We start from the raw sequence: 27,545 nt of genomic DNA, 5'->3' as shown, positions 1-27,545 counted from the left end.
AGGGGAATGCCAGAGGTGTATTCAACTCTAGCAGTAAGCTACAGAATCTTGAAATAACTTGAAATAAAGTGGAGGAGAAACTGTTGAAGATAAACACAATAAAGGCACCCGGGGTGGATGGGATCTATCCAGTTATATTAAAGGAGGCAGCAAAGGAAGTAAGCAAACCCTTAGCCATAATTATGAGAGCTTCCTTGGACTCAGGGGAGGTACCCATAGACTGGAAATGTGCAAATGTGGCCCCAATTAACAAAGGAGGATCAAAGGCTGACACAAGTAATTATAGACCTGTGAGCTTAACTTCTGTTCCAGGAAAATTAATGGAGGCACTGGTTAAAGAAGCACTGCAGGATCATTTAGACAAGACTTCAGTTATAGCTCAGACACAGCATGGTTTTGTTAAGGGGAAGTCTTGCCTGACCAACTTGATTGGATACTATGATGCAGTCACAAAAGAACTGGATGCAGGGAATAACTTTGATATTATATATTTGGATCTTAGAAAGGCTTTGATACTTTTGCAAATGGAAGACTGCTGCACAAATTGGAGCAGTGTGGCATTGGAGGCAAATTGCTGCTATGGATAAAGGGGTGGTTGAGGGGGAGAAGACAGAGAGTGGTAATCAATGGACACTGCTCATCGTGGACTAATGTTATTAGTGGAGTCCCTGAGGGCTCAGTGTTGGGTCCATTATTGTTTTCTGTATTTATAAATGATATTGATGATGGTATATCAAGCTTAATGTCCAAGTTTGCAGATGATACAAAGTTGGCAGGGTTGTCAAGGACACTACTGACACTATGCTGCTGCAACAGGATCTGGAAAGGTTGAGCAGATGGGCTGAGAGGTGGCAAATGAAGTTTAACATTGACAAATGTAAAGTACTACACATGGGAAACAGCAACCCCAGAGCAACGTATCAACTTTGTGGTACTACACTGACAGTGGTAGAGAATGAAAGGGACTTGGGCGTGGTTGTGTAGGCAGATATGAAGTTCTCTGAGCAGTGCAGACGGGCTGCAAGAATAGCTCATGGAGTATTGTCAATGATATACAGGAATTTTTCCAGCAGGGATAAGGAGGTGATTATTCCATTGTATAAGGCAATGGTCAGGCCACACCTAGAGTACTGTATACAGGTCTGGAGGCCTCATTTCAAGAAGGATGTAGAGCTGCTGGAACGAGTACAGAGAAGGGCAACAAGATTAGTGAATGGAACAAAGGGGTGCTCTTACGAAGAAAGGCTTAAGTTTTGCAAATTACAGTGTCTGGAGACTAGGCACCAGCGAGGTGATCTGATAGAGGTGTATAAAGCCTTGAATGGTTTAAGCATGCTCAATGCTGATGGGATTCTTCCTCTAGCTCAGAAAAATCACCTGAGAGGGCATAAATTCAAATTGAGGAAAGACAGATGTAGGACAGACGTGCGGAAATTTGCCTTTAGCCAGCGGGTGGTTGGTTGATGGAACAGAGTCCCATCCCTTGTGGTGGAGGTTGATAGCCTAAATAAGTTTAAGGCTCAGCTGGACAGGTATTTTGAACGAACAGAGGGGTGAAGTGGAAGTGGGTTTTTTTTTTTTTTTGGCTGATCTGCATAAGCTTGCTTTCTTGCATCAAATGCCTCTACTAATGCTAATGCTAACTAATTATTGTATCAAAAAGGTTTACAAATCATGTTAGACATTTTTTAGAAAAAATTTCTTTCCTTTAGAAAGCCATATGACTTCTGTATGTAAAAGAAGCCTCACATACTGTTCTTCGTGATAAACACAATTTTCTGAAAAGGCGATCATATTTGCTATGTGACTATTTTATTGATGGTTTTAATAACTGTACTGAGAGATTGATAAAGAACTGGACTAATACTGTTTTGCATCCAGATAATGTCAGTGCACAATGCAGTGTATTGCAAGAGCTTTGAGAGATAGCTGGGCTGTAAAGGCTTTGTCTTCCAACCAGAATACCAAATTTTCCAATGGTACTTGTTTTTCATTAAACCATGTTTTTACAACAGCAAAAATGGCTGTTCTAATATATCAAAATATTATATTAGGATCGCCCATAAATGATTACACATACCTGATTTTTATGTATTGTGTCTGTAAATTGCATGTGTTCTCTGGTAGATTTGCCTGTTTTGCTGGACAACCCCCCCCCCCCCCCAATTTTTTTTTTGGGGGGGGACCTTGCTATCTACACCTGAGACCAACTAACTCGGCCATGGAGTGAAAAAAAATCCACGAAAGTTCCTTGCATCATCAACGGGATTCAAACCCAGGCCTTTTTCACCGCGTGTGGGGAGGACGGTAATGATATCACTGTGCTACAAGTAAACACATGGGTTGTGTTAGGGTAGCAAAGAAGAGGAACAGGTGCATGTATACTTGTGTGTACACCAATGCTAGGAGTTTGGTAAATAAATTTGATGAATTTGAGGTATTGCTCAAAACATCAAAGGCAGATATTGTTGGGATATCAGAGAAGTGGTGTCACACAGATATAAGGAATGCAGAACTGGAATTTGGGGAGTACAATGTGTACAGAAAGGATAGACAGGATAGGAAGGGAGCAGGGGTTATGCTATTAGTTAAGAAACACATAAAATAAAAGGAAGTGAAGCCAGTTGACATCGCTGGACAGTGCAGTGTCGAGTCAGTTTGGTGTGACATAAGCTTGGGAGATCAAAATTGAGAGTAGGAGTGTGCTATAGGCCTAATGACTCTGTTGAGTGTAATAAGAAACTGTACAGGGAAATAGTGGGCCAGTAAATCAGAGAGTCATATAATGGGGGATTTTTAATTTCCCAGATATTGACTGGAATTTGTGGGTTGGTCACTCACACACTAGCAAGGCTTTTGTGGATTTATTGGATGATTGTTTTCTACATCAACATGTTCGGGAGGCAACTAGAGGGAGTAATATACTTGATCTGATTATCAGTAGTGATTCTACATGCATTAAGAATCTGCAGATAAAGGAACCACTAGGTGGCAGTGATCACAGTGTGCTGAAGTGGGATTTACTCAAAGAGGTAACTATCATCAGGGGCAAAGGGAAGGGTTTTTGCTTTTGTAAAGGTGACTACGATAGTCTGAGATAGTATTTAAATTCTATACAGTGGGACCAACTGATGATGTTACCAACAGCAAATTCAAAATGGGAAGCATTCAAAGAACTTATCTTGGAATCTGCTAGGCTTTACATACCAACTAAGAAATATTGTTCAAGGTTTAGGCCTAAATGGATGTCAGATGAACTAATGAGACATATGGCAGAGAAGAAAAATGCATGGGATACATATAAATTAATGGGTAATATGGAGCCTATGATAGATATAAGCTGGTCTGTAACCAAGTTACAAAGGAGGTTAGTCAGGCAAAGGCAGATTATGAGAAATCTTTGGCAAAGTATGCAAAGAAAAACAGCAAAGAGTTCTTTACTTATGTAAACTCTAGAAGGAAGGGGATGAACCAGATTGGTCCATTGGATATTGATGGTTCAACAGTTGAGGATCCTGCTCAGGTGGCTAACAAATTAAATGAGTATTTTGCATCTATATTCACACATGAGGAGTTATTCAGGATGGGGAATGCCAGAGGTGAAGTCAACTCTGGCAGTGAGCTAGATGATGTTGTAATAACTGAGAGGAAAGTGGAGGAGAAATTGTTGAGGATAAACATAAAAAAGGCACCTGGGGTGGATGGTTCTATCCAGTTATATTAAAGGTGGTAGCAAAGGAAGTAAACAAACCCTTAGCCATAATTATGAGAGCTTCTTTGGACTCTGGGGAGGTACCCATAGGCTGGAGATGTGCAAATGTGACGCCAATTCACAAAGGAGGATCAAAGGCTGACACAAGTAATTATAGACTCGTGAGTTTAACTTCTATTCCAGGAAAATTAATGAAGGCACTGATTAAAGAAGCATTGCAGGATCATCTAGATAAGACTTCAGTTATAACTCGGACACAGCATGGTTTTGTTAAGGGAACGTCTTGCCTGACCAATTTGATTGGATACTATGATGCAGGGAATAACTTTGATATTATATATTTGGATCTTAGAAAGGCTTTGATACTTTTGCAAATGGAAGACTGCTGCACAAATTGGAGCAGTGTGGCATTGGAGGCAAATTGCTGCTATGGATAAAGGGATGGTTGAGGGGGAGAAGACAGAGTGGTTATCAATGGACACTGCTCATCGTGGACTAATATTATTAGTGGAGTCCCTCAGGGTTCAGTGTTGGGTCCATTATTGTTTTCTGTATTTATAAATGATATTGATGATGGTATATCAAGCTTAATGTCCAAGTCTGCAGACGATATGAAGGTTGGCAGGGTTGTTAAGGACACTACTGACACTATGCTGCTGCAACAGGATCTAGAAAGGTTAAGCAGATGGGCCGAGAGGTGGCAAATGAATTTTAACATTGACAAATGTAAAGTACTATATATGGGAAAGAGCAACCCCAGATCAACGTATCAACTCTGTTGTACTACACTGATAGTGGTAGAGAATGAAATGGACCTGGGGGTAATTGTGCAGGCAGATATGAAGTTTTCTGATCAGTGCAGACGGGCTGCAAGAGTAGCTCATGGTGTCTTGTCAATGATATACAGGAATTTTTCTAGCAGGGATAAGGAGATGATTATTCCCTTGTATAAGGCAATGGTCAGGCCACACCTTGAGTACTGTATACAGGTCTGGAGGCCTTATTTCAAGATGGATGTAGAGCTGTTGGAATGAGTACAGAGAAGGGCAACAAGATTAGTGAATGGAACAAAGTGTTGCTCTTACCAACAAAGGCTTAAGTTTTGCAAATTACAGTGTCTGGAGACTAGGCATCGGTGAGGTGATATGACAGAGGTGTATAAAGCCTTGAATGGTTTGAGCATGCTCAATTCCGATGGGATTCTTCCTCTTGCTCAGAATAATCACCTGAGAGGGCATAAATTCAGATTGAGGAAAGACAGCTAGATATGTGCGAAAATTTGCCATTAGCCAGCGGGTAGTTGGTTGGTGGAACAGACTTCCATCCCTTATTGTGGAAGTTGATAGCCTAAATAAATTTAAGGCTCAGCTGGACAGGTATTTCAAACGACCGGAGGGATGAAATGGAAGTGTGTTTTTTTTTTTTTTTTTGGCTGATGGTGCATAAGCTTACTTTCTTGCATCATATGCCTCTACTAATGCTAATGCTACCCACGCAGATGACTGCTCCAGTAGAAGGGCCTTATTGTCAATAGATGTGTATTCATCAATCTGAATAGAAAATTTTCTCATTTTTAGTTTGTTAATTAGCTGCCTTTCGATGGTAACTGACATCTCATCAATTCGTCTTCAAATTGAATCGTTCCTTAATGGCAATGCTTTTAAATACTGGAGGATTTTGATGTATCACTGTTGAAATTACAGGCTCTAATTCAATATGTTTACCAACTTTATCAGGATGTTTCCTTTTAAGTTATCTAAAAGTCTTTCATAGCTTCATTTGAAAAAGAACTATTACACATAAGAAGAGCATTCGACTCAGGATATATAGGCTGTCTTGAGTTGGATGGGCTTTCAATAAAACCATAAGCTAGATATTCATCCAGCTACTGTTGACACTTTTTCTTTTCAGCACTTGAGATGATTGATGATGGGTTGATTAAATACAAAGAATGAAATAATAAAATATAAACTATTTTTATTTAACTCTCATATCCCATGTCACTCACAAAAGCACTGTGGATAAAAAATAAACATCTTCCACAAGGAAACAATAAATCAGTACTATTTGTCGCTTAGAAAGTATAAACAATAGACTGAAACATTTCCTCATCCCATCGATTCCACATTTAGTTACAGTAACAGAAACACTCGGGTAAATATGATAAGCGTAAAGCTATCTGTAGGGCTAACAGTTATATTTTGCCAGGCAGTCGTTTTTTTAAAAAAATTTTATTGTGTAAGTCATATTCGGCAAGCTTAGCATATTATGCTATCTGTAACTTTAACTTGTCTTAAATCATATCTTAATTTAGCTTAAATATTTAATATTTAAATAATTAAAAATTGATTTTTCAGCTATTTTATATACAGCTAAACCTCTTTTTATGTGATTTTTTTTTTTACGCGATTTTTATTCATTTTTACCCGGCCAACCTAAAGTCTAAGTTAGGAAAAAATCCGTAATTTAAGAAAATTCTAAATTCCCTCAATTACATAACTGACTGCGCATAAACAAAAAAAAAAAAAAAAACCAGCAGTTGTTTGCAGTTTGAATTTGGTTTCTCGTATCAGCTTAGAAAATTCTTACGAATTTCATTTATTGGGAATTCCCCGAATTACATAACTGGCTGCACATAAAAAAGCAGTTCTTAGCAGTTTGAATTTGTTGTTTGAGTAGACAACACAGTTATCGCATTATTTGCATTTGCATTTTTTAAATGAAATCAAAATAAAAATTGCATTATAAAATGAATAATTTTTCCAAGAAATAATAAATGGTAAGCTACATTGTATGTAATTTTCAAACTTTCATTTCATTAACCAAAGATTTTAATGCAGCCCTCACATGTTGCCATTAACCAAAAAAATAAGGAACGCCATTTCCTTGGATATAAAAATTCAAATTTTAGATCGTCTTCAAACTGGGGAAGGTGCGATGGGTGTGGGTATGCATTTTGGAGTCCGTGAATCAACTATCAGATCTATAAAGAAAAATGAAGAGGCTATTAGAAAAGCGGTATGTTCTGGTACAAAATAGAGGGTGAAAATATCATCATTCACAAGAGATGTTCTAGAAAAGGCCGAAAAAGCTTTAGTGATGTGGATAGAAGATAATGTACAAAAATGAATGCCAGTTGACAGAAATTCTATCAACCAATCAGCATTGAGATTTTATGAACAGATTAAAAAATTGCAGCCAGATACTTCATCTCAATTGAGGAAAAAATATTAATTTCATGCAAGCAATGGCTGGCTGGCTAAGTTTATTAAAAGCATATCTTCATAATATAAAAATTAAAGGTGAAACAGCTTCTGCTGATGAAACAGCTGCTAAATCATTTCCACAAAAACTTGCTAAAATAATTGAAGATGGAGGTTACACTCGTGAACAAGTTTGGAATATGGATGAAATTGGCCTTTTCTGGAAAAAAATGCCAAACAGAACTTATGTATCAAAAATGCAAAAAACTGCTGGTGGGTTCAAAGCAGCAAAGGATCGCATAACACTCCTATTTTGTTTGAATGCTTTAGGAGATCGGATGTTAAAACCACTGCTCATAAATCGATCATTAAGACCACGGCCAATGAAAGGCGTAGATTTTCAAAAATTGCCAGTTCATTGGATGGCCAACAAAAAAGCTTGGGTGACTATTGATATTTTCACTGAGTGGTTCCACAAACATTTTGTGCCAGAAGTTTGACGCTATTTGAATGACAAGTATCTCGAATTTAAAGTGCTTTTGATTCTTGATAATGCACCTGGTCATCCTGCTATAGAACACCCAGATGTGCAATTTTGTTTTCTGCCGCCCAATACCACATCATTGCTACAACCTCTAGATCAGAGGTTGTAGAGGTTGTATAATTGCGACTTTTAAAACATATCAGACGAACATTTCAGTTCGTTTTTAACATGCTAAATGATGATGAAATACTGTCAATTATGGATATGTGGAAAAAAAAAATTTTTCAATTAAGGATTGTATTGATCAGGTTTAATTTTCGTTATCTGAATTGAGACCAGGAACTATAAATGCATGCTGGAATGCTATTTGGCCCGCATGTGTTAAAGAGAATGCTGCTGTTCCCTTCAATCATACTGCAGAATTCCCTAATATAATAAGTTTGGCATGTGAAATTGGCAGAGAAAGATTCGATGATCTTACGTCGGCAGATATCGAAGTATTGTTAATTGATAAACCTCTTAGCGAAGACGAAATAGTGGAGATTGTTTCTGAGGCTCCTGAAAGCGAAGAAGTTAATGATAATGATCAAGATAATCCTACTTTTACTGATGATATAATTAAAGAAGGTCTTAATCTGGCCAGTAATTTAGGCAATTATTTTGCCTGACATGATCCAAATGAAGAACGTGCTGGGAAGTTGTTAATGTCTTCATACAGAGAATTATATTGCGACTTATCTAAAGCATCAACACAGCGATTAGTAACTGAGTTCATGCCTAAAACTACTGAAACAACCAGTGGTACTTTTGTTCAAGACATGACAAGAAGAATTCCACAAGTTGAGGCGGAAGTCGATGACGATAATACCATATCTAGTAGTTCTAGTGATATTACAGTCTCACGAAAACGAAAGCTTTCGTGTTTATTGTCAGAAACTGATAGCGAATAACAATTTTTTTATAGAATCCTTAGCAAACAACTGAAATGAATGTTTTTTTTTTAAAGTTATTAAAATTCATTATATGTATGTGTGTTCTCCATGAAATGTAAATAAAAATCTTATGTGATTAAAGAGGCCTGTGCACTCTGGATTCATTATTATTATTAAATTACAGTTGCTCAGATCGAAACGGATACAAAAATAGATTGTGACAAGTTTAATAATAGGAAAATATACATATATTAGACTTGTCACAATCTATTTTTGTATCCGTTTCGCTCTGAGCAACTGTAATTTAATAATAAAAATCTTATGATCCTAACGAATTTAATGTTTTTTTTTTTCATTATTTTGCTTATATTTTAGGTTTGGAACCATTCTTCACTTTTTCTATGGAGTCAGTAGTTCTTTTTAGGATGTATCTATCACGTAAAAAGAGGTTTAGGTGTACTATATTTGGTATATATATTAATAAGTGTGATTGGCATGTAACTCGCAGAAACAGATGGCTCATGTTGTTACTGATAGCATATATTGAGAGGCGCTATCCTCAAGTTGACATGCCTTTCAGTGTAAGCTTTATGCATTAACGGCATCATGATACTCTTGATTTGTTATGTTAATTTTAGATTAAGTATGACTTCGCTTGTATTAGTGCAGGCCATGGCCATGCACTAATATTAGGCTATATAGTTAAAAACAAAAATATAGAAACATGGTACTTTATATATATATGTATGTGTATATATTTACTCTGATGCATACACGTCGGGCTGGCGCCTCTATAGCCAGATGGGCAGGAGCAGCAGCAGTGCGTAGTGCACCCTTCTTGATTAGACTGGGGTTCGAGCCCGTGACCACCAAATACGGAGGATGTGGAAAGGTCAGGGAATGACCACTGCATATCCCCAGAGCAATATGGCCTTAGTTGCTAAAGCTCCTAAAAACCAAATAACAACAACAGCATACCCATCGAGCTTTGGGTCTCAGTCCCAGTTTGCTGCTAATAATAATCCAAATTTTAAAACTAAATTTAACCAAAAATTAACAATTACAGTTCATAAAATTTATTTACTTTTATTTGACTTATTAATAAAGGACATCCATAACTTAACATGAGTACTTAAAAAGTACTTACAGAAACAGGTATGCATGAGACATTCTTTTGGTATGGCTATCTATCTGCTCAAAGTCCCCAAGGAAGTAACAGAGACGGCCATGTGAAAGAAAGTCACCTTCCTAATATCTCAATAGCTATATTCCTAACCTTTCTTGACTTGGTGCCTCCGTAGCCAGGTGGGCAGGAGCAGCAGTGCGTAACACACGCTTATTGATTAAACCGGGGTTCGAGCCCGTGACCACCAAATACGGAAGATGCGTATTTGGTGGTCACGGAATGACCACCGCATATCCCGGAGCAATATGGCCTTAGTTGCTAATGCTCCTAAAAACCAAAAATAACAACAACAACTTTCTTGACTTAATCTTTAATAATTTCCTTTATTTCCTCTCTCCTCCTCCTTTAAATCTCTAATCTTTCCAAACTTTACATTTATATTTTTGTTAACTTGATTGTATGTTAATAGTTAACATGGAACTGTAGGCGATCCAACAACTGCTAATACAACTACAGCTAGTCAGTTAATTAGGCCTTAATTACTGGTAATGCTTCCTGCCCAAAATTTTCACCACCACTCACAAACCAAAATCTATTGGGATTTTGACCTAGCACGCACGCGTACACACACACACACACACACACACACACACACACACACACACACACACACACACACACACACACACACACACACACACACACACACACACACACAAGGGTTCTTTAACTGAGTGATGACCACAATGCCATATGGCATGCGCCAAAAAATAACTTGAAGAAAAATAAAATGACTATTAGAATGATCTAAATATAAATTTTAATATTCTTTCTGTATATTTTTTACTTTTCATCTGCACCACCTAATTTGTTGGAATATGAAAAATATGTAAAAAAAATACCTGAATTTTACGTATTCTGTGTATGCTTATCTAAAGCATACACCAGTTCACGTAACAGTAGGTGTTGGCATTTTCTGAGAGTGCCAAGTGTTTGTAGTAAAAATTAACATCAAGGGCCAGAAAAATTATATCTACTATTAATAATTATTTTTGGTTTTGATTTCAGATATTGAGTGTCGTTTCAGTTTAAAGTGTTTTTGTTGTGTTATGATTTTCTAGTGGTTTAGTTACAAGTTTTTGGTTGCTGTTGTTTGGTCAACTGTTGTTTCATTGTTGTTAGTGGACTTTACATTTTTTGCAACTGATTGTATCAGTGGAAAAAAGTGACAAGAAGAATTTGTCTTCTTACAATTTTTTTAGTGCTAGTGTTCAGTGGACATAGCTTGGCATGCCAAATACAGTAGTCACTTGCTGATATGACATGAAATTTCCAAATGCTGATGCATTTGGAAATTTCTTTAATTCTGCATGCGGCTGTCATTATTGCACACACTATTAAAAAAATAAAATAGTAAACCTTATAATTATATCAACATAGGGAACGGGAACAAAAAAATACTCAACCGGCAGACTCCGCTGGAATAGTGGGGCATACGCTAGCCCTGTTAACCTGCTATCTGTGTCATGATGTAAGATAACAGCTTCCATAATAGAATGTACCTGGGTCTCAGCATTGTGATTAATGGTGGGAGCTGCCACAGCTATATGGAGGGCCTCCAACAATGAGAGATGGTGAGAATCATGGACACAGTCTATTATTTCAACATTGGGTCATCGATTGTAATTAAAATGTTGCTTGCACCAATAGTGCTCTGTAATGGCTAGTTGGCGAAATAATAGCCCCCTCATTCTCAGAAACAGTCACATAATCTCTGTTCTGACTTGCTGATATAACACACCCCTGCAATCTGGGCAAGTAATGGAGGCTGTTATTTTACATCATAACGAGAGATGGTGGACTAGGACTAGCATACACTGCACAGTTCCTGAAGAGTCTGACAGTTGAGCATTTTACTGTTCCCCTTCCCTTTCCTCTTTTCCTTTTGTTGTTAACATGTGCAAGGTTATATATACTTCTGCATAATATAAGGACTCGTTATGGCATACCTTGTTTAAGTTGATAAAGAGGCTCATTGCCTTGAAAGCTTCTTCATGCTGGCTTTATTGCTTTTATATTCATGCATATTTTATTGCTTTTATTTACTTTATATTAATAGTTTATCTCTTATTATTTATTTATTTATTTTTTTTATCCATCAGCATCTGTATGCTTAATTTATTTTTAATAAACTTTACTTATTTTGACTTATTTTGACTATCTCATTGGTAGAAGCAATATTTATCTCATTATGACTATTCTTGGTGCCCAAGACCTTCTCTCTAGGTCTTATTTCCACCTTCTCTCCAGAGGTGGAAACAAGTGATTTTCCAAGTTTAGAACCGAAGAGCTCTCAACCAAATGACACTCACAACACTGACCATGACTTCTCTCTCTCTCTCAAAGAGAATGAAGAAAGACTCTGTCAACACAACCTGTGGGCAAGCTCTCCCCCTTTATCATTCAGAGATGCCTGAAACATGCTGCCGGTTCACCAAAAATGGTGAAACGTCTCCAATCTGGAGATTTATTAATAGAGACCAATTCTTGACACTCTGAACTATTATAAACTCTGACATCCTTGAGTGGAATCCCAGTTCAAATCACACCACATCCACCCTCACTTCTTCAAAGGGAGTGATCACTGAATGGGATCTATTGAACATTCCTGAAGATGAAATAGTCCAAGAACTTAAAGAACAAAAAGTCACTCAGGCAAAGAGGATTATGATCCGAAAAGATGGCAGTTTAATTTCTACCCGAAGTATAATTTTAACTTTCAGTTCTCCAAACCTACCAGCTTCAGTCAAGGCAGAATATTTAAACTGTCGCATTCGGCCATGCATTCCGAACCCCCTAAGATGTTTTAAATACCAGAAATTTAGACATTCCTAGACAGCATGCCATGGAGATGCAACATGTGCAAAACTGTGGGTGTAAAACTATACACAAACAGAATGTAAGGCACCAACCCCACAGTGTCCAAATTGCAAGGGCAACCATCCGGCATACTCCAAAGACTGTGATCTCTGGAAGTTGGGGAAAAAAATACAAAAGTATAAAGTTGAAAATAAAGTTTCCTACCAAGAGGCAAGAAAACAAGTAAGATTAAGTAATCCAAAATACACTTATGCCTTTGCTACTTATAGTCACCAATCAGTAGCATGTCAGACAGACGTGTCCATCCCTCCAGACACATTGATCTCAGACTGGGCTCAATCAGTCCTCTCGGTCCAACATCCATCTCCATCAAAGACAGTCGATCAATGCAGTAATACACCACTGACAGTTCCATCCCAGAGACTTCCCAATTGTCAATTGAAAATTTGCAAAAATTAGATCCAGTTGAGGTGAAGCAATCTTGCCCCTCAAGCATGGACACATGATACAACCAACTCAGATCTACTTGAAATACATGCAGATTATATGGATGATATGGAAGAAGGCAATGACTCAAGACACCCAAATTTTTCAAGAAAAGAAAAAAGAAAACCCGACGGATATAAACAAGCCACTCACAAAAAGCAGACTCCTCTTCCGCCCACAAAACCAAATAATGGAACAAATCGTACAATGGAATTGCAGAGGTTTTTGCAGCAATATTGATGATATCTATGAACTAATTCACTGTTACAATCCTGTCGCCATATGCTTGCAAGAAACTAATTTAACAACAGAAATATCCATTTCAGTCAAAAACTATACTATCTTCAGAAAAGATTGATCTGAAACTAACAGCCCATAGTCACCAATGGAATCACGAGTCCCCTCCAGGCACATTCCATCGCAAACACCATTAGAATCTGTTGCTACCCATATAGTAATCGACAGTGCTTTTTTTGTAAAAAAAAAAAAAAAAAAGTACTCTAATCCCCCCCCCCCCCCATATTGTTAGTTTAGTAGTAAATTTTTTTTTTTTTTTTTTTTTTAGAATAAGAACAAGAAATTAAGTATATTAACACAGTTTATTAAGCATAAATTTATTTTTCATGTATATAAAAAAATAAGTAAAATGTGAGTAAAATAAGTAAAAATAATTTCATAATCAAGTTTTTGTAGAATATTCCAAATTTTTATTAAGTTCTCATCCAACAGACACCCTATGCTGACTTCTTTTCCTGCTCTTTGTATCAGTTGCTGAATGATGTTTCCGAAGCAACCATGAATCGACATATTTTGCTGGATCGCAGCACGTCAGCGGACGGCCCACAATTTTAAGAAACAGTAGTGAAGAAACTGTTTTTGTTATCAACGAAGCGCTGGTTGGCGATCTGATTTATTTCTGAAAATCCTCGTTCACATTCACTCGGTGAAATTGGTATCGTACTCAGAACATTCATCAAATGCTTCAATTCTTTGGAAACCTTCTTATCAATTAGGTATCCACGAATTGCATTTAACTCTAATTGACAATTTTCTAACTTCATTTTCACCAAATGCCAACATTTCATGTTTAGAAGCTTTAATACCTTCGTTGTCCTCGTTTTCCTTCTCTTGTCATCGGTATTGTCACTAGTTCTTAAATTTCATTTTTTTTCCTTTTCTGTTTTTGAAACTGTCCAAAATATCTGTATCATTCGGATATTCAGGTAAAGTGTAAACAGAGATAGGGAAAATTTTCGGAAAAATGTGGATAATGCACTTCCGCAAAATAACAGATGATTATTTATGGGGTAAAAGAAAATCACTTTTCTAATTCTCGAACGGGGCGCTTACAGTTGATTCACAAAGGTGTCCAAACCTACAACCCGTGAGGAAAGTGAACTAAAACAGCATTTTAAATTTTATTATCAAAAAATTTCTCATTAAATGTTTTGTTCCGTAAATGCAATTGTGTATTGTACTTAATTAAATTTTTGAATATTTTCAATTTTACTTTTACATGCAATAAGATATTGAAAATGTAACACATTAAAGAAACTTTGAATTTTTTTGAATATGGCCCCGGTACTGGAAAAGGTTGGACAGCACTGCAGTAGAAGGTGGGCCAGAGCCCATTGTGAATACCCCTTGATGTGCTCACTCTTAACCAGCGCGACTTCTCCGTATGCGGGACAGGTGGTCGAATAGGTTTTACCAGATACCGCTAAGTTATACAATACTAATCCCTTCAGCTCTCTTAATTTGCGAGCAGCAGTAATTGCCTGAAGGCCAGAAATGCAAACAGGCCCTACCAAGTTAATTCCCTTCTAATCCGTGCGCTATATGAAAATTTTCTTCCCTCAACCGAAACTATTTTAAACGTAACTTCCAAGGGGAATTCAAAATAATTAAACAGAGGTCCAACTGAGTAATTTGGAATTATAAAAATGGTTATTACAGTTTTATATAGAAAATATCTTAACAATAGACAGTAAAAAATGCAAATTTAGTTAAATCATTTTAAGCTTATTTGAATAGTAGGTAAACATGTGAAAAAATTTACGGAATATTATAAATTTCGAAGTGCATTGCATCCAAATGTCACACGTCACTGTTAATAAAGGTGCCGATACGCCGTACCGTTGCGTACCGTCACAAAAAAAAAAGCACTGATAATCGGTATCACATTGACATTGGCCTCAGTTTATCTTCCGCCGAACCAATCATGTACAATTTAGCAACTGCTAAATCTAATTTCTCAATTACCACCTTCTATTTGTTTACTAGGAGATTTTAATGGGCATCATCCATTATGGGGATCTCTGGTCTCAGATGGATGTGGTGAACTTATTGAAATATTACTTGACTGAGAGAATTTCACACCATTGAATACTGGCTTACCGGCATATATCCATTTTCCTATTGGGTCAACCAGTGCAATAGATCTCTCAATTTGCTCTCCGATCCTCTTCCCAACTATAGATTGGGCAGTACATGACAATCCTCTAAACAGTGACCACTATCTGCTGATCTGTAGTATTCAAACCCCCCATTCCAAACAAACTGAAACAAAAACAAAATGGAAATTTTCCAATGCAAACTGGAAATTTATATCATGTATCTTTTGATGATGACATCATAGTCTTCTGCTATTGACACTGTCACCGATCATATCACAATACAGATACTAACAGCTGCAAAAGCCGCCATCCCACAGTCTCAAATAAGAAACCATCGGCATACCAATCACTGGTGGAATGGTGATTGTAACAAAGCGAAGAGAGAAAAAAATGCAGAATGGAACACCTTCCACAAACATCCCACCACTGCCAACCTTATTAACTTCAAAAGACTTGAGAGCCAAAGCTCGTTATATCTGGCAGAAGGCAAAAAAAGACTCGTGGATAAAATTTGCCTCCTCAATCAACAAAGATACTAATGCTCAAATAATCTGGGAAAAAATAAATAAACTAAATGGTAAATATATGTTGCCTTCTTCTATTATTAATTGGAATGGGAAGGAGAATACCATCTTTTCAAAAAATTAAAGCTGAAGCTGAGAAAAGGAAACTAAATTTCAAAACTACATGTCCTTTTACTTATAACCAACCACTCACAATATCTGAACTGGAAGAATCTATATATACCTGAAGAAATAGCTTTCCTGGCCCTGATGGAATCTACAATATAATGATCCATCACCTCAATCAGAAATCACTAATTTATTGGTAAACTTTTACAATAGAATATTCTCAGAACATATATTCCCTACTTCCTGATGACATTCTTATGTAATAGCCATACCTAAACCTGGAAAAGACCATTCGATTCCTAACAACTATAGACCAATTTCTTTAACCAGCTGCCTAAAACTTTGGAAAAAATGGTTCACCATCGACTCACCTGGTACCTTGAATCCGAAAACATAATCAGTAATAATCAATTTGGCTTTCGGAAGAATAGATCTTCCCTAGACCTCATGACCAAAGGCTAATCCAACATAAGAAATGCATTCATCAGAAATCAACTTGTCATGATATGCCTTGATATAGAGGCCTTTGATACCACATGGTGCTACGGTATCCTAAGAGATCTCCATTCTATTCATATGAGAGGCCATTTACCATATTTTATTCAAAGCTTCCTTCAGCATAGATCTTTCCGAGTGAAGTACCAGCAGGTTTTATCTCAAACACTCATTCAAGAAGAATGAGTCCCACAAGGCCACTCTGAATGAGTCCCACAAGGCCACTCTTAGTGCCACTCTGTTTGCAATACGAATAAACAACATCACAAACAGCATTTCAAACACCGTTGACTCGTATCTCTAAGCAGATGATCTTACCGTGTCCTGCCATTCCCAGAATATGAACTATATTGAGAGGCATATAGAAATATCCATTAATAACATTGAATTATGGATGGCACAAAATGGATACAAATTGTCAAGTCACAAATCTACAGCTATACATTTCTGCACCAAGCGCAGAATTCATCCTGAACCTGAGTTGCATTTGGCCAATCGTCCTCTACCAATTGTGAACAGTATTCACCTCCTAGGGCTAATTTTTGATAAGAAGTTAAACTTCCAGGAGCACATCAAGTATCTAAGAACCACTTGCACAAAGAAAATGAATATACTCTGGGTCATCTCCAGTACACTTGGGGTGCCGATCTTTATACCCTGCTCCACTTATATAAATCTCTAATTAGATCTCAGTTAGACTACAGAGAACCTGTTTATGACTCAGCTAGGCAAAGCACTTTGGCCCATCTTGCGCCCATACAACACTCTTCTCTTAGGATAGCCCTAGGCGCATATAGAACATCACCAGTTCAAAGTCTTTATGTTGAGGCTCACGAACCTCCATTTAGCATCAGAAGAAAGATGTTGCTGATGAACTACTCAGCTAAAATTAAAAGCCTGCCTACTCATTCTGTTTGGCCACTGTTGCATAATCCTCAATGGAAAACCCATTATGTAAATAAACCTAGAACAATTCGGCCTACTGGTATCAGGCTGCAGAATCTAATAGAAAACTGGAGTATTCAGCTTGATAATATCCTCAGAGAATCAAAAGATCCAGATCCCCCGTGGACTAACTTCACACTTTCTTCTGATGAATACTTTGAGCAATGGGATAAAGGTTCTATAGCAAATTTTAACATCCAACAACTACATATTGCTCACTCACAAAAGTACCCCCACTTTACCAAGATCTATACTGATGGTTCAAAGTCTGACAATCGAGCGGGTGCAGCTGCTGTCTTCCCTAATAAAACTGTTTCAGTTTCACTTCCAACCAAATGCAGCAGCTACACTGCTGACTCCATGCCATTAAGCTTGCTCTGGAAAACATCTCGCTAATGTCAATAAATAAAAGTATAATATATACTGATTCACAGAGTGCTCTTTTAGCTTTGAAAAGCACTTCCCCACCTAAAAATCCTTTATTAAAGCTCATAAAACATAAGCTGATGCATCTTCATGAGCATCAGAAAACTTATCTTTTCATGGATCCCTGGCCACAGTGGTATTCCAGGAAATGAATGTGCAGATAATGCTGCTAAACATCATTCCATCATATCCTCAACAAATGACCTAGTCCCATATCCTGATTATAGACATAATATACAAAGACCATCTGTGGAACAATGGACATTTCTGTGGAAAATGCAAACAAATAACATGCTATTCCACATAAAACCTGAACCACAATTATTGACTTCTAGCCTTCGTAAAAATAGAAAAGAAGTAATCTTAGCCAGAACTCGTATATCTCTATCTGCTTACAGGAAATGATCCTCCGCAGTCTGCGCACTGCTCGCACCACTTACAGTAAAACATATACTCCTTGAATGTAACTTGTTTAGCAATGCCCAACAAATGTCTTTTAGTTTCATTTTAGATCTACAGCAACCTCTCTCTCTCTCTCTCTCTCTCCCTCTGTATTTTTTTATGTAAACTCCAAACACGATAAGTATTAGAAACTATAGCACTTAGTACCGTGCTTGGGTTGGAGATTGAGAAGACGAAAGAAGATATTTGTTGACATTGGACTTGAACTTCTGTAGACTGTAATTTTCAGGAAATACGTATGAAGGAAGGTTGTTCCAGAAAACGGCAGTTGAATGAATAAACGAGGAAGATGAAAAGTTGGTTCTGTGATTTTGAAGTTGGACAGTAAATAGATGTTGGCTGGTGGCGGCACGTGTTCGGACTGTTTTGAAAGAGAGAGAGCGGGAATTATAGAAGCCAATTCAGAAGAACAGCGCCCATGGAAGTATCAGTAGAAGAGGCATGCAGCAGAAACAGTACATCTATGAGACAGCGAGTGGAGAGACTCTATTAGAGATGAATCATTAATTAACCTAACTGCCCTCTTCTGAATGGAATCAAGAAGTCTGAGAGAGGTTTTGGGGATACCACCCCAGATGTGGGAACAATATTCCAATGCCTGGGCGGATTTGTGATTTATACAGAGTGAGCAGCTGTTTGGAAGAAAAGTAACGCTGAGAGCAAAAGAGAAAACGAAGTTTTTAGATGCAGAGGAAGCAATATTTGTAATGTGCTTGTGCCAAGAGAGATTAGAAGTCAGGGTAATCCCCAAAAGAGATATATCATTTTGCCTAGAAATCGGAGTGTCACTAAAGATAAGCATAGGAGCAGAAGAATCCTTTTTGCGAGATATAAGACAAGACTGAGTTTTAGAAGGGTTGAAATCAACTAAGTTGTCTTTGCCCCACTGAGAATTACCTGAAGATTGGCATTTAAGGAATTGGCAGCAGATTTTCGAGAAGTTGAAGCTGATTGAGCAGGACAAGGTTTCTCAAAATGGAAAGTGGAATGCAATGTGCTATCATCGGCAAAACTATGGATAGGATTTGCAGTCAATGGAAGAAGATCATTAATATACAAGAGGAAAAGAGTGGGAGAAAGAACTGAACCTTGGGGGACACCGGCATTAGTGGAGAAGTTAGAAGACAGAGAGCCATCTATCATCACCCTCAATGAGCGATCAGAGAGAAAACTGGATAACCAATTACTAAAAACAGTTGGCAAACCATAAGATGGAAGCTTGTTTAGAAGACCTTTTATCCCAAACACGATCAAAAGCCTTTGAGATGTCAAGAGTAATTACTTGGGTTTCACCAAACCTTTCCATTGAATTAGTCCATAAATGGGTAACATAAGTCAGAATATCACCAGTGGATCGACACTGACGGAATCCATACTAGCGATCGTCGATCAGACGGAAGGTTTCTAAGTAGTTTAAGAGTTGGCAATTAATTGATTCTCCATTACGTTAGAAAGAGTAGAAGTAATTGCAATGGGACGATAATTGGATGGGAGGGATTTGTCACCCTTTTTAGGAACTGGCTGGATATGAGCAAATTTCCAAGCAGAAGGAAAAACACCTTTGGAATAAGAAAGTGAAACCACCTTCTTTTTTTGTGTTTGTCTTCATTTGTTAACAAAACTAACCACTAATTCATTAATTTCTAACCACTTATCACTAAGTTGCTCTGCTTCTGCTCCCCACGACAGGGCTGGAAATCTGGGACGCAAAGTTCCCTCCCCAATGCTAAAAGGAGCAGATATGGCTCATGATAGCTCTGTACCATGTGGCTCTTTTGATCCTGATCAAAGGGTTACAAAAGATATAACATCCAATGCCAGAAGACAGACAATAGACACTACCAAGGCGCCTCCGTAGCCAGGTGGGAAGGAGCAGCAGTGCGTAGCAGACGCTTCTTGATTAGACCGGGGTTCGAGCCCATCACCACCAAATATGGAAGATATGGAAAGGTCAGGGAATGACCACTGCATATCCCGGAGCAATATGGCCTTAGTTGCTAATGCTCCTAAAACACCAAATAACAACACAACAACAGACACTACCAACAGTGTAGCACCCTGCTTCCTCGTGTACTCATTAATTGATGATCTTTTGAGCATCCCTGCTTACCTCAGGTAAGCAGGGATCGAGGTATGGCATCCACACCACATAGAGGAATGCCACCTCTCTGTGTTACCAGGCAATACTAGGTGGTAGATGATTCTCATCAACTTGTGCAATATCACTACTTTGCTTAATTAAGGTTTGAAGTAGTAAACTGATGTTTAGTCTCCAGAGAACTCTGGCAACCACCATCTCTTCCATCATGCAGTATGATTGATGTCTTTGAGGTTATGATGGGTATCATAGTGAGATCCAATCTTCCTTCATTAACTTGTAGGTAATACTCTAGGAGGCATCTGAATCAGCTAGCATATAATCTTGCTGCCATTACTCTTCCAGATAGTGAATGGAGGGAGTCTGAATAGTGTATATGTAGGGGACAGTCAAGGCCATGTTATTTCAAGAAGTTTGGTATATTCTGGCTGTGTGTATGCCATATCCAAAAATTTCATTGCTTCATACATATCCCACCCCCATCCACCTTTTATTTACTACTGAATAATTCACAAATAGTCAAACTAATAGAACAAATTTATCTGTAAAAAGATCTAAATCTCCCAAACACTTCCTTGTTCGTTTCACAAAGTGTATGTGGTCTCAGTTCCAATCTCAGTGTTAACCGAGAGCCATGTTTCTATGCAGATAGACAGACAGATGTCTGTCAATCCATCAGTTGTGTTAAGTCTCAGGTGCATCTGATTATCAAATAACCAAATCTTTGCAATTCAAAACTCCATCATTGTATCAGGAAGTGTTTACCAAAATCTCACCATGTGATGTTCACATAACAAACAGCTGTGAGATGAGATTTTTGTTGCAGTTTTTTTTTTTTGTTGGTGGTGGTGGGAAATAAAGTGCACAAGGAATGTGGTTTAACCAGCTGACATTATAATTAGTATAAATGTCCAGAGGAATATTCTAAATAAGTGCTAAAATTTTGAAATCGATCAGAAATGCTGTTCCAAATATATCACAGTGTTTCTGTAAGGGAATGGGAGAACTTAGGGGTTATGAAATCAGAATTAGTGGTAAAACCTCTCCACAGGGACCAGCAAAATGTGTAATGAAAATTTAGCATCTGAATTTAGCATTTCCTTCGAAATGCCCAAAACATACTTTCATTTGTATAATTTCTTTTGGGAGATAGGGTGGGGGGCAGGAAGTTGCCTTTTATGACTGCACCCCCATCCCTCCAAAAGAAGTTATACAAACAAAAATATATTTTGAGCATTGGAATAATAATCAATCATAACCAACTGTGGTTTTCCATCTATTGAATCATAATTAGTCTTAAAAGCTTACCAAGGATCAGTGAAACATATGCTGAAAATTGAGTGAAGGGTGAAGGAGTTTAATATCGTTGAAAATTTGGTTTCAAGCTGACATTTTCTTTCAAGTAATTGCCAAACATCCAAAATATACTTTCATTTATATATAGAGGCAACTCAAAATTTTACAGGAAAGTTTGTTGAATTTCTCTTAGTCCATTCTTAATTGAATTCTCTTCAGAAAATTTTCTGAAAGACAAATATAAAATTTCATTCAAATTTGTTCATTGAGAGTAAGTAAGTTGTTTTATAGGGACAGACATATGTGGTGAAGAAAGTAGATGCTTTAAGCATTTGAACATGCCCAAAAAGCTACCAAAGAATGCAAAAAAAGTAATATTGTTGATCAGTGTTATTATACACTGGTGTGCAAAACTTAAGGATTAACACTATTTCTAAAAGTTACAACCACAAAATCTTTACTTAATGTACTCTTCACTGATGAGAGTAGATTCAGTCTCAGCAGCGATTCTGGGTGTCAGCTAATCTGGCGAGAGGTTGGCACATGGTATCACCCCGTAAACATCACTGAAAGGGATTGATGTGGTGGTCGAGGTGTTCTTGCCAGGGGAGGCATTATCTTGGATGGACATAGACAACTCCTGATACTGGAAGGTGGTACTGTAACCGGTGCACGCTACTGTACTGAGATAATCCTTTCCCATGTGCATCTGTTCTGAGGTGCCATTGGCCCCGAGTTCATGTTTATGGATGATAACGCCACACCCCATCACACTACAGCTGTGATATCCTTTTGGAAAGTGAGGACATTGTTTGTATGGATTGGCCTGCCCGTTCTTCCAAACTAAATCCCATCAAACACATATGGGATGCTCTGGGGAAGATGCCTAGAGGCACATCCACACCCACCAAAAAAATGTTCACCAGCTGAAGATGGTGCTGACAGAGGAATGGACGATGTTACCGCAAGAACTTATCAACAACATTGTTCTAAGTATGGACAGGCAGTGCAAAGCCTGCATCGACATTAGGGATGGCCATATCTCTACTGAGGGCCACCTCTTCCTTTTGTTCTGTCTTTGGCAGTGATGTATCTGTATCATGGCAGCCAGTGCTATGTTGCCATTTTTGAATAAAGTCCCTCTGTACCATTTTGTTTCCGTTGTTGTTTCCTTTGTCATTTCTGTACCTCACGAGGTTCCTTTGGTATGCTTTTCCCATATCCAGGCCATTCCTATGAGAAGCTACAGGTGAAAATCTGACTGGTCCTTAAATTTTGCACACCTCTGTGTGTGTGCATGTGTGTGTGTGTGTGTGTGTGTGTGTGTGTGTGTGTACACATTATACAGTTTTGTAAAATATAGAGATTAACTCATACCTTTTTATAGGAAATTCTTCAGCCTGACACTCACATCAAATTAATTCAATTAATACATTATATAAAACTAAATGCATGACACGATATTATGGTTTGAAAATTTTTAATATATAGGGGTTTCTTAAAAATAATCCTGTATTCAATTTCCGTAATCTACTCACTGCCAAAAGGAAGAGCAAAGTGAAGCCGATGCACATCAACCCACTAAAAACTAAACCATCCAGCAATAGCAGACTGGAAATTGAAGATAATTGTCAAATTTACTAAAATATTATAGACTAAACTTCTTAATAAGGAACAAAGTTATTTCAGGGTGGTCCGTGCTCACAAGAAATAAAGTGACACTTAACAATCTCCATTCTCTTTTATACTAATAATAAGATTAAATTTAGCATTTCATGATGAGATTATTTTTATTAACCAATCCAAATAATGTTATTTACACATGCGCGTAAAGGTCCACGAGTCCGAAATCGTGTATGGTCTACATACATTAATAGCGTTAGGGTTTAACGTAATTTCAAGTGTTTCAGCTATTAGGAGTTTTGTATTAGGAGTTTTGTATATTCATATTGTGTATTAATTACTCTTTCCTCATTAAAAAGAAACATATGGTTCTCTTGAATAGCATGAAAGAAAAGTTCAGACGCAACTGTCCTTTTTGCCCTCACAGATGCCTGGTGTTGCTGTATTCGCATTGAAAGATAATTTTGGGTAGAACCAATATAAAAACAGTTACATTCCCCACACGCAATGTTATAGACTGTGTTGGTACATTCCATATTTGCAACTGTAGTTTTCTTCCTCATCTTCAATACTGTGTGGAGTTTACTTATGAGTTGCACAACAATTTTAAATTCATTGTTTTTAAAAATACTAATAATATTTGAATTTTTAATTAAAAAATATAAAATTACATAAGGAAAATTACATAGATGTCACATAAGGAACTTTAATAAAGTATTTTTGTGTTGTGTTTTTATTATTAATTGTAACCGATTCTGATTTTTGTTTCGCCTGTCGCTGAATACTCTCAGTTGTACCTGATGTATATCCCCTGTTCAAAAACCTTGTAGAGAGTTCCCTAAGTTCATTATTAACAGATTCCTGTGTAGAACTATATCTGTATGCATTATAGAATTGGTTAAAAATGATACTTCTTTTATAAGTAAAAGGATGATAACTTGAATAATGTAAAAATTTTCCAGTGTTTTGTTGGTTTGTGTGATATTTTAAATGTATGTTATTGTTGACCCTAGTTAACATAAAATTAAGAAAATTTATAGATTTCTCTCCTGGTTTTTCATCTAAAGTGAATTTAAGTCTCATATGAATTTCGTTAAACAAATCCATGAGATTAATTACAATATCTTTATGAGAAATGATAGCTTTGTCACTTATTAAGAAGTTTAGTTTATAATATTTTAGTAAATTTGACAATTGTCTTCAATTTCCAGTCCATTATTGCTAGATGGTTTAGTTTTTAGTGGGTTGATTGTGCATCGGCTTTGCTTTGCTCTTCCTTTTGGCAGTGTGTAGATTATGGAAATTGAATACAGGATTATTTTTAAGAAACTCCTATATATTAACAATTTTAAAACCATAATATCATGTCATAAATTTAGTTTTATATAATGTATTAATTGAATTCATTTGATGTGAGCGTCGGGCCAAAGAATTTCATATAAAAAGGTATGAGTAATCTCTATATTTTACAAATAGTATTAAAGTAGGAAGGACTGAGCTTTATTGCTCTTATATATTTTGAAAACATTATACAATGAAATTCAGTATAACAAATATGTGCAGGCAACAACCAAAATATATTTATTGTTGAAACTTCGTTATGCTGAAATGCAATAAAAAAATGTCAGTGATATATGTAACATATAAAATGTGTGTAATATGTAGCTAAATGAAACTTACTTATGTAATTTTATATTTTTTAATTAAAAATTCAAAAATGTGTGTTTTAAAATTTAAAGCTTTTAAACAGTTTCTGAAAAAAATAAAAACATGAAACTACAGTCTATTCCATTTTCAAAATAATAAAATCGTAAGTGTAACTGTCAGATGATATGATGCAAACAGTGTACTTTTTCCCACAGAACTGTAAACAGACATAATTTCATTTTTACTAGTGCCTCTTCTGTCAGCATGTTTCACAAAAGAGATAACTCCATGTATACAACCCCTATCACTTTCAGTATCATTCAAGTAAGAATTTAATAAGATAGACAGATGAAATCAACTAATCTCAAACAGGTAGTTAACTTCTTGGTTAGTAAATCATTGCAGCATTTTCAGATGCCAAAAAGTGTGTTGTATTGTTTGATTTTCTTTTTTCAAATTTTGTTATAATGGTTATATTTTTTCATAGCGGAGTGCATTTTTCTTGTGCTAAACCTATTTTAATTACAGTGATCTTCATTTAAATGAAATATTTTGCATGAACATATATATAAATTGGCAGGAGACGAAGTAATTTTATTATACTGAATATTTCATTACTTTAGCATTATGCCAGTATTTTTTTGTATATAAATGTCATTATATGCAAACGGTAAATGAAAAATATACATGATTAAAAGAATTTTAACTTGACTGAACAGAATTATTCAAAACAATCCCTTAAAGAAGAGTAACAGTTATTGCCAATTGTACAGAATGACCACAGTGGAAAACTAATTGAAACTAACCAATATGTTGATAAAGTAAATCTGCCACTACTAATCTTTCAAATTATATGAGTATAATAGAATAATTTACCATAATCAAAAAAATCAGTTATGACATCTTAATTAGTATCTACTAAGTTTTGTACTTAGTAGCTACTGATTGCTTGAATGATTTGCTATAATGAAAATAATCAGTTTCAACCCCCTTTATTATGCCCATCACTGGTTTGAATATACTTTCGAACTAATGACGGGCATAATCATGATATATATAATATATATATTAATGAGATAAAAACATTTTATATAACAGTGCCAGTAGTGTATTTATAGGCAAAGATTTTTACATGAAGTACTGTGTAAAGTAACTTCAATTATTTTTATCTCTCCTCCTTTTTTAGTGGCTAGACTATCTTTGGGATTTGCCAACACTACTCCGTCATGTCGGCTCAGAGTTTTTTTCTGTAGGGGGTTTGATGTATATGTTTCGTCTGCGCATTGTGCTCTGTTTTGTTGCAGCAATTATGTATCTCATCTCTCCTCTGGATATGATACCTGAAGCTGTGTTTGGTATTTTGGGTTTGCTGGATGATCTCTTTGTAGTTTTCTTACTTGCTATATATGTTACTATTATCTACCGCAGATTTCTAGCAACACGGTGGCAAGAAGATGGAACATGAGTGAGCTAAAACGTAGGTAGAGTTAAATAACTGATTTATGCATTGGTGAGGATACCTTTGGTGGACACATTAGATTTGACTATAACATTTATAAGCATTTGCTACAAAGGACTACAAACATAAAATAACTGTGTTAATGATATGCTGTGGGATACTAGCATCACAAAGTCACCATTCGTTCCGGAGTTTGTTATTGATGAATTTTACTATGGGATGACTTAATGCCAAAACTTATTTATGAAATTTTGATTAGAACTACTTTACAGCACACTGGAAAATAGTCTGGTGTAAGAAGTGGGTATGGGTACCTTGCTTTGTGAATCAAATCAGCGTACCTGTATTTATTAATCTTTTATATAAAGTAAAAAAATGTAATGAAACAAAAATTGCAAATTGATTGCAGACAAGCAGTACATATCCTTTTATTGGTAAGTATCTGTAATGAATGATTTATTAGCCCTAAGCACTGAAAGTAAAAAAAAATAATAAATGAAATTGAAACCCTGTGTGTATATATATATATATATATATATATATATATATATATATTATAATAAAGTAGTATGGAATTTACCTAATTTACCTTTGAATCTCTAAAAGCCACACTTATTTTTCGTAAATAAGATATCTTATTTACATTCTCTTTGTATAAATGTAAATTATGGGAAGTTAAAGGATTGCAGTGCCTTACCTTTGTAAATCAAAGCAAGGTACTGTTGCAATCTGTTGTTTATAATATCTCTCTCTCTCTCTCTCTCTCTCTCTCTCTCTCTCTCTCTCTCTTTCTTTCTCACTCACTCACTCACTCAAAGAATGAAATTGAAACCATGGGTATATTATAATAAAGCAAGAAGATAGGAATTATCCTTGTAAATTTCTACATACCTCTCTATCTCCCATCCTCACTCATTGAATTTTAGTTATGGAGTTAAAGGGTTACAGATTAGATCCCAAAATCAGAAATGGAGGTAACTTTCTTTTTCCAAACAATATAAGATACTTGTGAAACAAACAAAGAAAACTCACAAAAAAAAAAAAAAAAAAAAGAAGCCAATAATGCTTTGCAATCACAACTTTATATGATTGATAAAATTTTCTACTATTAGGAATTTAGAGACAGAAAATAAAATCATGGAACACTCCTTATCAGTTGGATCCCGATTTTGACTGGTAAACGTTTTTCAGAAAGGTTGTATAGGGTGCATGAAATAATGCACACTGTTTGTTACATTGCCTA

The 27,545-nt window shown here is 36.4% G+C and overlaps 1 protein-coding gene across 1 annotated transcript in view; it reads left to right on the top strand.

Annotated features, from left to right (window-relative positions):
* LOC150077592 (E3 ubiquitin-protein ligase RNF170-like) overlaps window positions 1-26,774 on the top strand; it is a 107,797-nt gene extending 81,023 nt beyond the window's left edge. Inside the window, exon 5 of the mRNA XM_090385995.1 lies at window positions 26,030-26,774. Coding sequence (XP_090242121.1) covers window positions 26,030-26,308 — 279 coding nt within the window. The 3' untranslated portion in view covers window positions 26,309-26,774. The remainder of the gene's footprint in view (window positions 1-26,029) is intronic.
* The last annotated feature ends 771 nt before the right edge of the window (window positions 26,775-27,545 follow it).

The sequence above is a fragment of the Mastigoproctus giganteus genome, chromosome 12, assembly GCF_048544385.1.
Source record: "Mastigoproctus giganteus isolate SK-2022 chromosome 12, ASM4854438v1, whole genome shotgun sequence".
NCBI classification, from domain to species: domain Eukaryota; kingdom Metazoa; phylum Arthropoda; class Arachnida; order Uropygi; family Thelyphonidae; genus Mastigoproctus; species Mastigoproctus giganteus.
This window is presented reverse-complemented; position numbering and strand designations above follow the sequence as displayed.